Source organism: Thermobia domestica, chromosome 10, assembly GCF_964235325.1.
Source record: "Thermobia domestica chromosome 10, izTheDome1.hap1.1, whole genome shotgun sequence".
Lineage (NCBI taxonomy): Eukaryota > Metazoa > Arthropoda > Insecta > Zygentoma > Lepismatidae > Thermobia > Thermobia domestica.
In genome coordinates, this window is record NC_137463.1 from 15,080,287 (window position 1) to 15,097,852 (window position 17,566).

General features: G+C 38.3%; 1 protein-coding gene across 3 annotated transcripts in view; it reads right to left on the reverse strand.

Annotated features, from left to right (window-relative positions):
• LOC145662302 (four-jointed box protein 1-like) overlaps positions 1-17,566 on the reverse strand; it is a 115,513-nt gene that overhangs the window by 71,335 nt on the left and 26,612 nt on the right. For 2 of the 3 annotated variants that reach the window (XR_014127023.1, XM_081727738.1), the window contains exon 2: positions 8,982-9,726. Coding sequence is in view for 1 of the 3 variants with exons in the window: in XM_081727738.1 (XP_081583864.1) it covers positions 8,982-9,656 (675 nt within the window). In the remaining 2 variants the exon portion in view is untranslated. Of the gene's footprint in view, positions 1-8,981; positions 9,727-13,728; positions 13,913-17,566 lie in introns of those variants that run through there. The other variant, XR_014127024.1, reaches the window with a different exon arrangement.

The window sequence follows — 17,566 nt, forward strand, 5'->3', positions numbered from 1 at the left end:
AACTCGGCGCACGAGACTGTAACTCTCTGTATTTTGGTTCATTTTGTGTAAATGATTTTATCATCGGAAATTTCGGCAACTCTATTGAAATACATGTCTATCTAATAGATGACGATTTCGAGATGTTCTTGCAGGCACTAGAGAAGGCCATCCTTCACTGAACGTAAAGATTTGTTCTGCATCTTTACCCGTAAATTCCTAAACTACATCGTCACTATCGAAGGTATGAAGACGGAGTAAGAAGCAATTAGACTGGTAATTCATTATTCCCGTTCACAGACGAAAAGACCTTTGGAACGAGATTCGGATTAGTGCAGTATCAGCATCATTTCATCTCGCAGAGGTTTGCACACCACTTACGAAGTGGGTCTGGTCAGAAGACTGCGAACAGGCATTTGCTACTTAAACAGGAGATACGAGAAGACGTCATGCTTTCATATCCAGATTGGAACAAAGAATTTTTGTTCCAGAGCGACGCTTCGCATGTATCACACTACCAACATGTCTCAAGCAAGAATAAGGAAGTCAGAGCACAACGCTCCAATATGCCAGTAGGGCCCTGAAATTGGAAGAAAGTAACCACTGCTCTAGTGAACTTGAATGTTTAGCGATCCTGTTTGCTATACGGCGATGGTTAAACTGGCTTATATGCCACAACCAAGGATTGAGGAGGTTGAAAGTCGCTAGCAACTGGAGTACCAGGCTAACCAGATGGTCCATAGAGTTCCAGTAGTATGATTATGAGGTCATTCAGGTACCTGGCAAATCTAACGTAGCTATATATATGCACTATCGAGGGTAGCAGTCAAAGGAATAGACCAGGAGTACAGGGCAAACGCTGTACAGACCCTGTGTAGGGAAGTATACCATGTAACTCCAGTCATGCTCAGTAGCCAACGGGAACAATATGAGAACTTAATACCAATCATTTCCGCCCTGAAGAATCCTGAACAAATAAGGACAGAAGATTTGCTTACTGGAAGAATTATTGGCTTGACAATGCTGCCTTGGTTGTGAAGGATCCCTACAAACCCCAATAATGGCGTGTATGTATTTCTGGTGTTCTTATGCTTACGGTACTAGAAATAAGTCACAATCGAACGGGGCCCTTCGGAGCAAATTATATCTATAACAAAACATCAGAAGTGTTCTTCTGGAAGAACATGGGCAGCCATATGCAAGAGTTTGTGCAAGACTGTGTCGATTGTATGAAAGATAAAGCAAATCATCATCCCGGCAAGATCGATGAAGGTGTTTAAGGCATCAATGCCAAGATAAGTTTTGTGCATTGACTCATTATTTTGGTCTTTGGCCCGCATCCAAGTACGGTTACCGGTACGTCCTCACAGCCACAGATGCCTTCAACAACCATGTGGTAGTTTATCCTTGTATCCAAGCATGTACCAAAAATGTAATTAGATCCCTGAAGACATATTTTGCTCACCTGAAAAAAGTCATACAGAAGTCTGTGAAAATTAATCTATCTTCAGGAACAACGAATTCACCCATTTCTTACATAACCAAAATATCGAGTTCCGATTTACCACAACTTATCGTCTGGCGTGTAAACGTGCGGAAAGAAATCACTTGGATCTTATTAAGATGTTAAGGACCACCTGACCATTGTATTGCGTTCGATCCGGGACCTGGTGAACGAACAGCACATACTGTGGTCACAAGACTAAAAAGAGAACTTTGAAAAAAAGAGAAAGAAACCACTACCGTAGAATTTGTGACTGTAAGCGTGTGTTGATTATGCATTGTCGTGGTAGATCTCCTCATTAGTATATTCTAGTTTCAATGCCGAATTCAAGCGTGTGTGTTCAGCGTCCCTCTTTAAAATGTAACCGTGGCATGTTATTCAGAAAATGAAAAAAATATAGAGTAGCCAAGGCATATCTAGGGAGAATGTTGCGATAGGAACGCTACAAAAAATCTCAAATTTACACTGTGTAAATCTACATTCTGAGTCAATTAAAAGTTGTCTTTCTTTCATTTTTTTAAAAAATAAAATAAGACATTCTATCGGAATTTAATTTTTCTGAATTCAGCCTTGATAACTTCAGGTAAACTACTTAATTTTAAACTTACAGTATATACAAGATTATTGCGAAGACAGTATTTATGCATGCATTATAAAATAAGAAAGTATGTAGGTTATCGAGAAATGCTGTTACATTGTAAACAATTTATTCAATATAAGCTATGGTAAACGCGCTCTGAATTTCAGAATACGCCACTGGATGAGACCCTTAGGCTTTACAGAAAATTCTAATAACTTGAACAAGATGAAAACTATTACTCCTTTTGATAAATTTATTTAGAAACAGAAAGAATAGACCATGGAGACTTAACAAATAATTGGGGCTCCTTTATGGTTAAATGTTTAGGATACATGCTGTCGGCGAGGGAGACCAAGTTCATTACCACTGACAACCCATGTGGTTCGGATCCAGCGACGACGCTAGAAGGGGAAGCAAGTGGGGACGCTTCCCTGGTGGCATCGTCCGCTCCCACTCTCTTCATCGGTCCCCGGACATATTGTGTTACAATGTAGGTCAGTGTTACTCAAAATGTGGGTCGCGACCCATTGATGTGTCTCAGGCCGTTTTTGGGTGGGCGGCGTGAAGTTTTTCTTTCTAATTATGAAAATTATATTTTGGTGTAGAAACGTATGTTATCAAGTACTATTCAGAAAATGAAAATTGGAAGCGTTTTTTAATGAGGTGAAGAGTAAATGGTAACTCAGAGCCAGGACCGGATTAACGCATCTGGAAACCCGGGGCTAGAAAATTATGTGGCCCCTGCTGACTTAGCCTAATATTTTTCTGTGAAAGTACAGAAGAAAGTGGAGGGAATATGTTTCATAATGATGATGATTGCATCTTTATGACTCTTTTTAGATAGCCAGCTGAGATTTTGATTAGAGAAGAAGCCCCTATCCACCTGAGCGCCCGGGGCTACAGTCCCTCTAAGCCCCCTTTAATCCGGCCCTGCTCAGAGCCCTGCTCCGTTGTAGTCATAGAGATACAGGATTAAGATGGAAAGTGAGTAGGTGAGTCAAAATCTGTCATAGGTAGGGCATTGCGTCGGGAGTAGCACTGTGTTACCTTTCTATGGAAACACTTCTACTCTCTGCGCATGCGTACAATTTCATATAACAGATAGAGCTATTAAGAAAGAAATTTACATTACACTTGGTCGATCGTCACCTACTGATATTCTCGTACCGACAGGGCCACTATATTCATAAATTTACCCCTCTTACAATTTAGTTTGAAAGTGAGATATTTACGATAGACATAAAGGAAACCAACTAAATTTTGATTTATTAAAATTTAAGCATCGAGCTCTACTTTGTAACATTCATGGTCACTCGACAAACTGGAATTAGATATATCATTTACAAAATTCAGCTTCTTTGAAATACATCACCGTTACCTAACGTAGACTGTGAATGTGTATTTCAATAGAAATAGGTGAGCCAGAAAATACTTTTTATTATTTAATGTGGGTCGCAGTATCATTAAGTTTCAGAATCACTCATGTAGGTCAAATAATATAAAACTTGTTTGAATATGCAAAGAACAACTTCAACCCAAAAGTATCGCTGCCCTTCCGCTTACCCCTCCAACAAGAAATTAAAGCTGGCGTCGCCACTGTTCGGATTCCTTATTAAGCTGTAGGTCCATATCTCATATAGTATCGGCGATGAAAGAGACGTTGAATCCCAATCCAACCAACCCCAATACATACATACATACATACAGATATATAGGCGCGGATCCAAAGGGGGGCTATAGGGGCTAGCCGTAGTCGAACACCGCAAAACTCTGCAGTCGACATGGTCTGGAGCGGAATTTACGCACGTGACAAGACCGCCCTGATGTTCGTCGACCAAGGGGTCAAGTTCAGCCACGACGTGTACTGCCGCGACATTCTAGAGACTGTGATACTTCCGTTGGCCTAACGGCACTTCGGTGATACAGAATGGACTTTTCAACAGGGCTCTGCTCCAGCCCCAGAGTGAAATGGCCGCAAGACTAGTGTAGAACCCATTTTCCGGGTGGAATAGCCGCCCCACTTCTCGGATCTCAACCCCATGGGACTACGGTGTATGATCGGTTTTGGAGGTCAGGGTATGCACTACGCGCCACAAAAGTTTGGAGTCGCTGAAGCAATCGCTGCATCGTGAGTGGAACCGATTCCCGCCCGAGGATCTGCGGCCCATTGCCGAACATTTCTAAACACGTTTGGACGTCTGTACTGCCGCCAAAGGCGGCGATTTTGAAACCAGCTGAACATATTGTTCCTAAATACTCATCATCTTGGTATTTCGTGTTGTTTTGCTAAATGCTTTCGGTTTAATAAATGTATGGTAACAAACATTTGTACCGGTTATTTGTTGTCACCCTGTATAATTGATTTTTACATATTTTGCGTTGGTTACAGTTTGCAATTTTTCCGAAGGGTGCTGCGGAATGTGTATCCAGGTTTCTCTTCTTTATTTTATGGATTGTCGTTCGATTTTATCTATTCTACCTGTATGTGCTGTAGAGGGATCAGTACACGTACATGTATCAAGTTTGTAATACTGAATGGAGACATGCATATTGCTGTACTTGGTAATTGAAAGCATCGACAAATTATAATCAATAATCTCCATAACGTTATTTTCCTTCTAGACAAGAACACGTTATGCTTAAATTCTACCTTTGTGGCTTCAGGTGTCTGTGGTGAACAGTACCCAGATGGAAAATAAATAAATAAATAAATTCTCGATTTTAAGGAGTTGGATTAACCAAATCTCACTTAAATATTTGCCGTGCCTGTGTATCCGTCCATCCGGAAGAAAAAGTTTCGAGACCTCTCTTGAAGTATGGATCACCAGAAAATTTGGTAAGGATTTAAGAGGGACAACAGTTAGCAATCAAGTTCGTTGGTTGAGGTGAAATTCAAACCGGAAGTAGTTGTAATGAACAATTTCCTGTTTTTAAGGCGATTACTACAGAGTAAAAATGGTAATAGAATCGCGAGAACGCGTTAGTTTAATTTAAGCATCCCAATAATATATTCAACTTAAATCTTTAATTCTCTGCTAAAACCGAAAGTGATAGAAATTCACTTCAACTTTGGTTTCAATAACATTTTAATCAAGTTTTTTTTTTTTTTTTTTTTTCCGGCGGGATCAAAAACGAAAGTTCACTATGTGGACCGTGTAATGGTAATGTCAATGTCTCATTTCTTGGAAGGCGTTGCAAATTTAGAGCTTAATATGAAAAAGTTCCATACTGACACATTCAAAATCAGCTACGAGTTAGGCACTCTGTAGAATGACCAACTTGGTGTTTTTTTAATTCTTTTTTTTTTTAACTAAAATATAATTGACATTACTTTTTCTTACCTTTGCAGTATCGTATTTGTTTATAATGTATATACGAACTTCTCCCGTTTTATTATTTCATGTCCAATAAATGTCACTATGATTGTGACTCTGTACACTCATGTCCAAAATTATTGTCGCATGTCTATAAATATGTTGTTGTACTAATATAATTTCATAACGAATTCACCCGGTATTTCTTATAATGTTAGTATGTGTATAAATCGGCAAAGACACGTATATAGCAAATTGAATGTCAAAACAGCAGTAAATATGAACAATAAAACTTTCTTGTCCATTTAGCAATATTTTGTTTTACTCATTCTCATTTTCGTATTTATAATTCTTTTCCTATGAAATTTACCACAAAAATAAAAATACATTTCCCGATTATACACATAGTATCAGTATTAAAAGTACTCTGCAAAATCATTATCAAATTATATTCTTACAAGAAGACAATTATAGATATGCGACAATTATTTTGGACACGACTGTACCTCTTGCACTACCCGAACGATCTCGATCAAATTTTCAACAACATAGATGAGGTTTGGGCCTAGGATGTTCTCTTTATCATTTCTCTTTGACGGTACAATGTAGGAAGAGATAGGGGGAGATATATAAAAATAAATAAGTTAGTAACTCTTGAACCATCCGACCGATCTCCATCAAATTTGCCACATTCGGACCTGAAATGCATTTTATCATTTACTTTGATAGTACAACTTAGGGGAGGGATGGGGGAGATATTTAAAATGATCAAAAATGTCCGATATTACTGTTGAATCCATAGTTTTCGCGGTCGCTGAAACGAACAGTGACACTTCCGATGCCGTTTAAATCCAAATTCAGCCCTTTATGTTCAAAATGAAATGTATTTTCCCCATGCGAAGAACAAGTATTCTGCTAGTATACAACAATAATAATAATTTTCTGTACTGCTAAAATTGTAATACAAACCCTACAAATTGTTTTGCGAATTTAAATTGGATTAGCAAATTGATACGAAAAAGGCAACATCTAATAAAAACACTGTTGAATGCTTATATTTTTTGAAGTAGTATTAATTAAAATGTACTTAATTTTATTTTGGTTTTAATAAATGTAAATATATACAGTGTGTTTCAGAACAAAACCGACAATGTTTAGGAGGTGATTCCTGCATCAAGATAAGAAAAAAAGTATAGACCAACCTGAGTACAGAAATCCGTCATTTCGGAGTTATAGGCTGCTGAAAACATGAAAAAATGAGCTTTGAAGCTCCATAGCTCCAAAACTATGGGACCTACCGTAGTCGGGTCAACTCTTCACTTAGGAACTAATATGTGCCATATCCAAAATCCGTGTTTCAGAATCCTAAAGTACTCACGCAACAATTTATATAAAGGGACTTTGGCTACGGGCATATAATTTGAAGTACTCACCAACTACCTCTATAAAAATTGTTGCGGAAGTACCGCAGGGTTCTGAAACATGGATATTTGGATAAGAAACATACTAGCTCCTAAGTGAAAGTCTTGACCCGATTACGGTAGCAACAATTATTACAGAGGAAGTTTGGCTACGGGCATATAATTTAAAGTACTCACCAAGTACTTATATAAAAATTACGGATTTCTGCACCCAGGTTGGTCTATACTTTTTGTCTTATCTTGGTGTGAGAAATCAGCTCCCAAATGTTGTTGGTGTTGGTTTGAAACACCCTATATTAGTTTCCTTAAATAATTGACGACTAGAAAGATATATTTTATACAATAAATAAGGTAATACATTTTGTAAATGTCAGTGCTGAGAGAGAAACATGCTTGCTTTTGTAATTTCCAAGCTCTGTTTGAAGTTCTCAACCGTAGTGTGTGATACGCACTTCATTTGAATTTTATTTTTCTGATTTTTTACACTACGTTTCAACCGAAGAGGACTATAATGGCCAATATAATGGCAAACTTCGGGAACCACTTGTAGTCCGCACACCACTGTTTGACAAACACTAAACTTAGTGAACAATAAATATACATACATTACTTCTTGTTTTATTACCAGTGGCTTTTCCTTTATTGTTTTTCTACCCATGGCTTGCTTTCCCTAAGCAATGAATCCGATACGAGAGGTGAAGAACTTTGGAACAAATACGACAAAACGTGAACAAACTCAAAATAGTTTTTGCAACCTTTTGTTGAAACAATGCGACACTCCATTATAGAAGGAATAATGCATAGTTATTATTATAATAAAGACAGAGAGATGTCATGAAAGAAGAAGTATATATCCAGTTTGGACAATCAGAAACAAGTATCTGTTGACACTTTCCGGTTGTGTTTCTCTAACATGTATTGTAGCAACGACTGGAGCCACGGTGGCTCAGTGGTAGAGCGTTCACCTCTGGTGATTGGTGTCCTTGTTACGATCCAAGCTCGCGCCAAGTGAACTTCGTGATGGACAAACACCGTGTGCGTGGGTTTTCTCGGGGTTTTCCCGTTTCCTCCCACTTTCTTCATTCCATCATTTTTCTTCATTTCTCATCTTCACCGTCTCTTTTAGCCTAGCCGGCATAAACGTGGGACGTAAAACTCAAAGATTTAATTTTTCTAGCAACGACTTCTTATGTGTTTTCTATAAATTGCTCCAAAAGCCACTAAGTTATTAAAGAAAATTCGTGACAGTGACATATAATCAGCGTTTAACGAAAATAAACGTTCAAACATAAGACTTATACCAATCAATTGGTCTCATTCAGCTAAACAAAATATGGATCAACGTAAATACTCGTCAAGAGCGCATGGTTCGCAGGGTACGCAATCATGGTTCATGCCTCATTCTCTTCAGATGAAGCAACCTTCCAAGCGGTACCATTTGCATGACCGTATCATATACATGAAACAAAAAATTCGAGGGATTTTTTTTTTTTTTGGAAAATCCTATTTTCAAAAGTTTAGTCTCCTCTGGACCGACCCTGTTTTAACATACATATATCTCAAAATCTCTTGAAAAATGCTGTCTGATTCTCATGTCGACGGTATATATATATATATATATATATATATATATATATATATATATATATATATATATATATATATATATATATATATATATATGTGTGTGTGTGTGTGTGTGTGTGAGTGTGTGTAGGTGTGCGTGTGTATGTGTCTTTGGATCCCCTAAAACCTCTTAGACAGCATTTGCGAGAGAATATAATAAGCCTTTTGCATTTTACTCTTGAAGGCCAAACATATGACGTCATGACCCCCACCAACTTGATGAGCTTCTTCTCAAAACACATGTGACCTGATTCGTAATGCATGTACGACTAAATAGCACCTGCGCAAGAATACCATAAATCTCGAAAGGGTTAAACTAATTTTAAGTTTGCGACAGAAATTGTCTTCCAATGTCACACAGGAAGTTTACATCGTTTCCCCTCTGCTTTACGTTCGTCTGACATCGTTGTCACCCGCGCTTGTAGCGTTCTATTACTACTGAGAATACTGTTGGTTTGCTGCAGCTGTTTAACGTAGCAACGCTGCACTAGCGCGGCGTGACCTTGGAAGACAACGTTCTGTTGCACATTTTAATTTGCTATAATAATATGTCTTACCTGAGAAAGCACTACAACTGGTACATTGAGGATTCCAAGCATACGTGCAAGATAGAAGCTCATCACCTCTCCTTGGATAAGATAATCGTGAGGCGACCTATACCGCGCACACGCTTTGGTTACATTATTTAGAATAACAAACTGGTTCTTCGGTCGACCACACCGTAGCCACGTTGGCGGCTGCACACGAGTCACAATTTGACTTCGAAGTTCTGTCATGATATCCCAAACCTTATCATTTGAAATGCCCTTAGGCGCAGCGTCCTCCACTTCCTCCGACCAAAAAATCCCATCACGCACCACAGGGATACCCATGATAGAGTCCAAACAACTAGTTGACTGAAACTTAACAACTGCGGAAGTGAATTTTGGTACTTCCCAGTGCGTGGGAGCAAAATCCTCTTCTTGGAATTCAGGGTTCGTGTAATCATCATCATCTTCATCATCGTCGGCAGGGTCTTCCACAATGTCATCATCCCCAAACTCCCCCTCGTCTTCGCTGTAAGCCTGCCCGCCATACTCTGCATCCAGTCTTCGGTTCAGGGTAAGAGAGCGCTGCTTCCGTAGGTTTAAGTCTGTTGATGGGGGATGCCAATGAAGATTTGTCACTAGCAAGAATATTATTCCGGTGCAGCAGGTAAGCAAGGCTACTCGAACAGCCTTGCGCAAACGCATGCTATCACCGTAACACACGAGTCTCTCGCTGACTTCCTTGCTCTTTCATTCTGAGTCCCTTGGGGTTACCCTGTAAGAAACAGAAAACGTATTGTTAAAAAGATGCCAAATTCTACAATATTTCAAAATCAAATTCATTACTCTCATATACATATGGACACTGTTCTTTTCTATTAACGTTTTTGTGTGTCCCATCTCTATTTTTATGGTTTAGTAAGCATATCTGATATTTTCTCGTCATAGTTACAGTCGTGTTTTTTTTTTTTTTTTTTTTCGTTTTCTGGTAATATACAACTGATTTGTGACATTATTGCGCTGGATAGATAATTTATTTCTTGCACATAGTTGCTTTTGGGTTTAACATGTTGTTTCTGCTTGAAATTACAGAAGATTGTTCGGTTTAAATCGGCTCGAATTAGAAACGGTATTGTCTGGGGAATGACGCTAGAACGACGCGTCTACTGTCGTGAGCAGTAGTGTGTTTGCAACTGACGGTAAGTGTTGCCAAAAGTTACTAAGAAGAGTATCTCATAGTTCTTTTCCATATTCATCTTTCCTTCATACGCATACACTGCGGTGCCGTGGGAAATCAGCGCCTGGGTAACAGCATACGACGGCGCCCTCGTACATATGAATGAGGTGGACAGACCAACCTGGAAGCGTCACCATGGTTGGTATGAAGCGTAAGAAAATTTTCAAAAATAAACCCTACTTTTCCTTGATTTTGAACACTTTCTATTACTTTTTCCTTCCATTTTATATATGTGCACATGCATTTTCCTAACATGAGTAACATTACCCTGGTCAAATTATCAGATTGAAAAATACTGCTGTTGATCTAAAATATTCCAAATTATTTTTCTTATCTTTTTTTCTTTCCTTCTTTTTTCCCGCCCGAATTTTGCGTCACCTTACTTAGCGCCCGGGGCCGTTGCCCCGCTCATCCCCCTACCAGTACGGCCCTGCACACATAGTGAAACAATGTCGGGCGAATAAGTCCACACTTGGACGAGACGACTGTTGAAACATTGTGGCTCATTACACAAATCAGGAGCTTGTGACGAGACAATTGCCAACGACAAACATAGAAAAGAAGACTCTAAGGAAAGCGATAACCGGGTACAGCAAGAATCCATCGATTGAGGTGGATCACCGATAGAACATGCAATGGGTAATTGATTCAATTTGGCACCTTTAACTGTAAACTCATGCATTCGTAAGTGGCTTCCGCATTGCAGAACGAATAACGAATTTTGCAGAAAACTGTACAAAAGCATCTAACGGACTCGAAATGCCAGACAGCTATCACAATGGATGAAGCCTCACTGCTGATGGTCATGTTAGAGCGACAATGATGCAAAGGGCCACTGTAATTTCGATGCGAAAGTTTCCTGCGTGCAGGGCCGGATTAAGGAAGGGGTTTAGGGGGGCTCTAACCCCGGGCCTCCAGATGGACGGGAGCCTCCACTCTTATCAAAATCTCAACTGATCGTCTAAAGAGAATCATACAAAATACAATCATCATCATAAGATAATATATGACCAAAAATATGAAATACTGTACTTTCACAGAAATGTATCAGGAGGAGTGAGCAGAGGCCACATATTCTTCCTAGCCCCGGGCCTCCATATGGGTTAATCCAGCTCTACCTACGTGGGTTTATTATTGTTACGGGATTCAGTTATGCAGCTAAGTTTCTAATACGTAAGGTTGGTAATAAACGTGAAAGTGAATAAAAGATCCTTCCAGGTATCCATTATGAGAATTTTCTTTCGGATCGACATCCAAAAATTGTGTAGTGCAGACGCGAACCAGGTGCGAATCCACAAGGACAAGACTTCACATTTAAAAAAAAAAAAAAAAAAAAATCAAGAAATGGAACGAGAACGAGAATTAGAAATTAGTGTCATTCCATTTCAAGATATGCCTGTAAAGAGCCTTGATGCGAGTCCAATGGATTTCTATGCCTTTGGCTTATTGAAAAGAAGTCTTGAACATCGACATTCGCTCACATTCATTGGTCACTAGAACACTTAGGCCTATAGGAAGGGTATCCCAGCTCGCGCCAAGTGAATTTTATGGTGGACAAACACCGTGTGCGTGGGTTTTCTCGGGGCTCTCCCGCTTCCTCCCACTTTCTTCATTCCACTATTCCATTCATTTCTAATCATTACCGTCTGCTTTAGCCTTGCCGGTACAACCGTAGGTTTGAAATTAACTAACAAACAAACAAAAAAGTAACTCAATTGTAAGTAAAGCAATAGCCTAGAGTGAGTGATAATTAAGTGAAAAAACATTGTAGTGTCGTCCGCTTTAAGCATATGCACAAATTTTCAGTACTTGAGTTAAAATGGAATTGCGTGAAATATAAATTCCAAAATTTCACTTTAGTGAACAAACAGAAAAGTAATCTATTAGAAAGCCCTGTAGAATAAGCGATAACAAAAAAGGAAAAAAGAAAGACAGAAGAAAAGAAAGAAAATGTAAATAATTTTCTGTAAAAATATTAGGTAAATGTAAATAATAATATAGCACTTATTCTTGTAACTACATGGTTTGTTTCAGAGCTGTTTTTGTCAGTAAATTATTAGGTCTATTATTTTTAAGTCAAGGGCGCCCTCCCCCTTCATCCATTACGCCATCCTCCACTCTCTTTATGTAATCCCCCGAAAAAAACAACATAAAAACAAACTCGTTTTTACACAGCGTTTCTGACGTAAATTACTCCCTCCTCATGGAAACTGTTTTAATTAATATGTCTTCTTGTAGTTACAAAGTACGCAGTACTTACACATTGTTTTTAAGTTGATTTTCATGTTCTCTAAACGATTCTTTTGCGACCGTGCATCCTAAAATTTCAATGGCATATTTACATCATGCTCCCTATTGTGGGTACGTCTGTTTAATTTCATTAGAATAGTTGATATTGAACTGACTGATTGAATAGTTAACATTAGGGCCGGCCCTAGGCAACTCTCCGTTCCGTGAAATGACATTACTTGCCGCTACCCTTTCTCCACAAAGAACAAATCTTGAAATCCCAGGATTTTAAGTATGCTATCCCATCATAAACAATGAAGGGGAGGGAAATAGCATTCGCACTCAGAAAGGCCTAAACACTACGGGCCTTATGTAGAGTCGTTTTGATGTATGATTTGCGTAATACTAAAGATGTGACTAATGCAGGAAACATATGTTAGTCGAGTTCTTTAGTATGTCACTAATCACGCGTCAGAACGACTATGCATAAGGCCCTACAAATACAAACTCGTTGCGTCTTTTTTTCTTTCTTTAAATAATAATCTATTATATTAGTGAAAGATAAAGCAAACACACCTGCAGATGAAAGACGATAATCATTTTTGAGAATTTAATACCCAGCTTCAATCTCAATATATTAGTTTGCAATTCCAGTCCAACTAGCTCTTTTATCTTTATTTCTTGATTTTTTTCTTCTACATCTGTTAAAAATTTGTCTAAAAAAAAACTTGTTTCCACCTTCAATGATAAGGAACTTGTTTGTGACAAAGACACAATTAGTTTTCATATCAAAACTGTGACAACTAGCTAAATGGAACAGGTGTTCAAGAATTGAGTTCTTGTATTTGACAACAATCAAGGAATTCATACTGGGATTTCTATGACCATTTGCTTCAGCACTGTCCATGTTACCTTACACTAGGGGTGGATCCAGGGGGGGCGACCCCACCCAGAAGAGGAAACTTTCTTATTTTATATATAAATAAACCCATCCATAAAAACTTTGGAGCTCTTAAAAGTAGCTCTAAGAGCAGTATTACTACCGACCGCCCCCCCCCAGAAGTCCGTCCTGGATCCGCCCCTGCCTTACACTAATGTGACATGATTATGAATATAGAATTTAAATTAGAAGGCCAGCTTACTAAATTTGACAACCCCATCATGAAGTATGTTTCCAACAAGAAATACAATATTTATTTTAAATAGTTATGATAGATATTGTCTCCCCTCGAAACTTGCCAACCCGCGCAAATGCACGTGTTGCACATTGGTAGAGCCGGTTCTGGTTAATATGATCTGAGTATATCATACCTGTCCATAAGGAAATAATAGTTCTTATCACTGTAAAAGGCACGAATACGTTCTTCCAGACGTGAAGTCTCCATGGCATGCAGCCCTCCTTGATTGTAGCACCAGAAGCTATGTGCAGCGATTAGTGAAAATAACAGTCTTAGGCCAACTGGCAAACTGTTTCTGAATGTTTTTCCAACCTCCCAATTTCCTGTGCGGCGCGGCGTTGCGTTCTTTTTTTGGTTAACGGCGTGTGATAGGTTAGGGATGATGTCTTTGTGCCTCTCCCCTCCTCTTCCCCCCAACTACAAGCCAAAAAAAAAAGAAAAAAAGAAAAGAAAAGCCTCAACCATACTCGTGACATAGCTAACACATCTTGAGCTTTATATGCTTCGACTTCAAACCCAATTTGTAAAGCGTCAAGCCCTAGTGATGAATGACTGGCTATTATACAACTGTGTTTTTCTGTTTTTTCGCGGGAAATAATGTTTCGCGTTGGATGCTTTTTAATTCACACAATTATTTTAGAGAAATGATGAATGGAATTTGTAATATTTGTGCTATCCGTTGATAAAAACAGTTATTAGGATGTACGTTGTGGAATGTACTAGCTAAAAGATCGTTTTCTCATAAAAAAAATTCCAAACTTTCTGTTGTAACAAAACACAACATGCAAGCAGTCAGTTTCTCAGCTGGCGGTCTATGCTGTGAGACGGAAACAACACACAGCGTTGCCAACTCTCTTCACGACCTTTTTTTTTTCAGTACTACGTTTCAGTTCTCTCTTCAAGGTTTTGTGTTTTTGTGTTTAAAAAATGAAAAATTAAATTAATACATTCTACAGTTTTACGTGCTATGGTTTTGCTGTTTACGCTATAGAAGACGGCTAAGGTTGCACCGACGACTGCAAACAAATGAGTTGAGGGCCGCATGTGGGCCATTATTTTGATATGCCTGCATGGCTTTATATCGATGATGTTTAATTGACGTATGCAAAAAAAAAAAAAAAAAAAGTTCAATGAGGCTATAGTTATTGAACTGGTGACAATTCTGAACGTAATTAGAAGTTGGCCAGAAAGAAGGGGGGGAGGGTCAGAGTCTCCTTCGGCCACCTTCACATTTACTTGTTTGTTTAGATAAATACGGTAACTGTTAAAAAACTAAGACATCAAGGGCATGTCTCAAGGACTACTTGTCGTTCGCGAACTACATTTGTGAAACATTGGAGTAGCACATTCAGACAAGAAAATTTTTGGATTTTTTTTTTCGCAAAACTCTGTTGTCACCTTGAATACTGCATACTTTATAAAGAATATTCATTCCCCCCCCCCCCCATGATGATTCTGTAAATTCTGTACAGATCATTGACTCATGTATGACACTGTCTAGTGACATTACAGGTGACGTAAACATGTTGACATTTCTGCTTTCCTTGTTACGTAAACTGGTTGCATATTATTTCGATGCATCAAACTTCTGTTCTGACTTAAGTTAATATTCTGTGACATCCAAATACAATTAACATAAAATAATAATTCAAATGCAATTGCCATTGCTAGAGCTATTTGACTCTCGAACTATTAACCATGACAAGTGGGAAGGAATTTTTCGAATCGGCATTAAAGAAACCACTCCAGCATTTGCTGGCATGACAAGTAGTGGCATGTAAATTAAGTCTGGATACTTTTGATGATGAATATGAATATTAAACATATGTAGTGACGTATAAATTGCCGTAATCTTGCTGGTTAAATGCATATTCCAAGTAACTCATGAGTCCATTTCTGTGGATTCCCATGCATCTAATATAATATTATTCGTATCTAAGTACTGTAATGGTGTCTCTTCTCCTTAGAACTTCTACTTGCAACTTAAACTTCGAGACACATAATATAAAATTCTCAAAAAGTGTTCGCTAATTGTCTAGGTCAGTGATTCTCAAACTGTGGTTCGCGACTCATTGGTGGGTCGCGGACCGTTTTTTGTTGGGTCGCGAGAAAATTTTCCTTTTGATTATGAACATTTTATTGTGATGCGTAAACCTACATAAATAAAACCCATTCCAGAGTTAGAAGTTCTTAAAAGTAGCTCTAAGTAGCAGTGTGACAACCCACCGCTCTCCCAAAAGTCCGTCCTGGATCCGCCCCTGACCTCGCAACAGAGCGCTCTATTGCTAAGCTACTGCCCCAAATGTTACTTTTATCCGATAAGGTATGGTATGGTTTATATTAACAACGCTAATGATTAGGAGGAAACTTTTGTTACTAAAAATAGCTGCAATATCCGCTCTTCGCATAGGAATAGAGGATTATCGAAAATATATGAAAGGTATATTTGAGCCCCTTTCCCGCCTTTGCAAGGCATATTTTAATCACAGTAAAATGAAAAACATAGCTCGATCCAAGTCCTAACTATATTTTAAAACGCATTATAGACAATGCAGCCGTTCTTCTTTACAAAAAAATTGAAATGTAAATCCCTTCGTCCTTCAGGATACGCATGTCAAACCAAGTGCTATGTTAAAAAAAAAAAAAATCATTTTAAATGTTTCAGCAGTTTAGCCACTTTAAGAATACAAAAATTGAAATATTTTAGAAGTTCGCCTCTTTAGAAATGTGAACTTGCATGATATTTAGTAAAGAGTTTATGTGTCAAGCTAACTTGAGGTGCTCATGAGATATTGCACTTTTAGCCTGCACTTTTGGTCTCCCTCCCCCATTCAGAAAGAAACATGACAAAAACGTAGCTCGAGTCTCGTGTTATGTTCCGAAATCCATTTCAAATGGTACAGCTGTTTCCCCGTGATGATGAGTCAACGTTGAAAATATTTTAGAAATTTTCACACATATGCACACCTTATAACCGGAATATTTGAAAACGCTGGACCACATGATAATTTATTTTTAACAAGGAATCTATAAACATTTTCATCTCCCTAACACGAGAGGTTTGTGACATACTGTATTTTTGGTGCACACGCTTAACTGCATCATCCCATGTAGGAAACATATTTCAATGAAAATGACATGCTAAAAAATACAGTTCGAGGACAGTCCTAATCCTGTTCAAAAACTAATTTTAAACGGTTCGGTCATTTCCTTGTGATGTTAAGATAGACAGCATCAATTTAAATGACAAGGAAACATTTTTTAAAAAAGAGACTTCTTCCTGTCTCCTTGAGAACAGAATTTTCGAAAACGATGAAACATGTATTACAAACAGACAGGTAAGCATTTAACCTCACATCTCAGAATCAGTGCATCACAGTTTAGAACCACATTATGAGAAATTTCGATCATTAAGATTATTTTTAACGTCCAAATAGTTTGTAAGTAGAGTTTAGTAATACAAGAGTTTTGTAAAATGTACCATTGATATTTTAATCAAATATATTGGCCTGCATAAACTTTTTTAAATTTCCTTTGACCCTCTTCTAAAAAAAAAGAAAGAAAGAAAAAAGCTGCCCCCACTGGCTTAGATAGACCATCTACTTGGGCATAACATGTCGTTGAGTGTTAAGCCACAAACTTTAATTAATTGTTTATTCACTTATCAAGGAAGTGCCAAAAACAATATCTAACACCATTTTATACAAAGACATTAACAATAAAGCCATCCGGGATCCTTTATATTTAAAAGTACTATACCACCGTTCGTGTGGTGGGTGTAAGTTAGATTGGAGATGTGGCTTCAGCACCAGGGCTATATGAGGTGTGTACTTACTGTTTAAATCCGAACTACCGTAATGCATTAAAAGTTTTCAACGCTTTCCCATCGAGACTCCGTAACTACACCAGAGGTGCGTGCGCAAGCCACTAGACCAACGGAAAGGGCTATTGGATGTAAGAAATACTGTAAC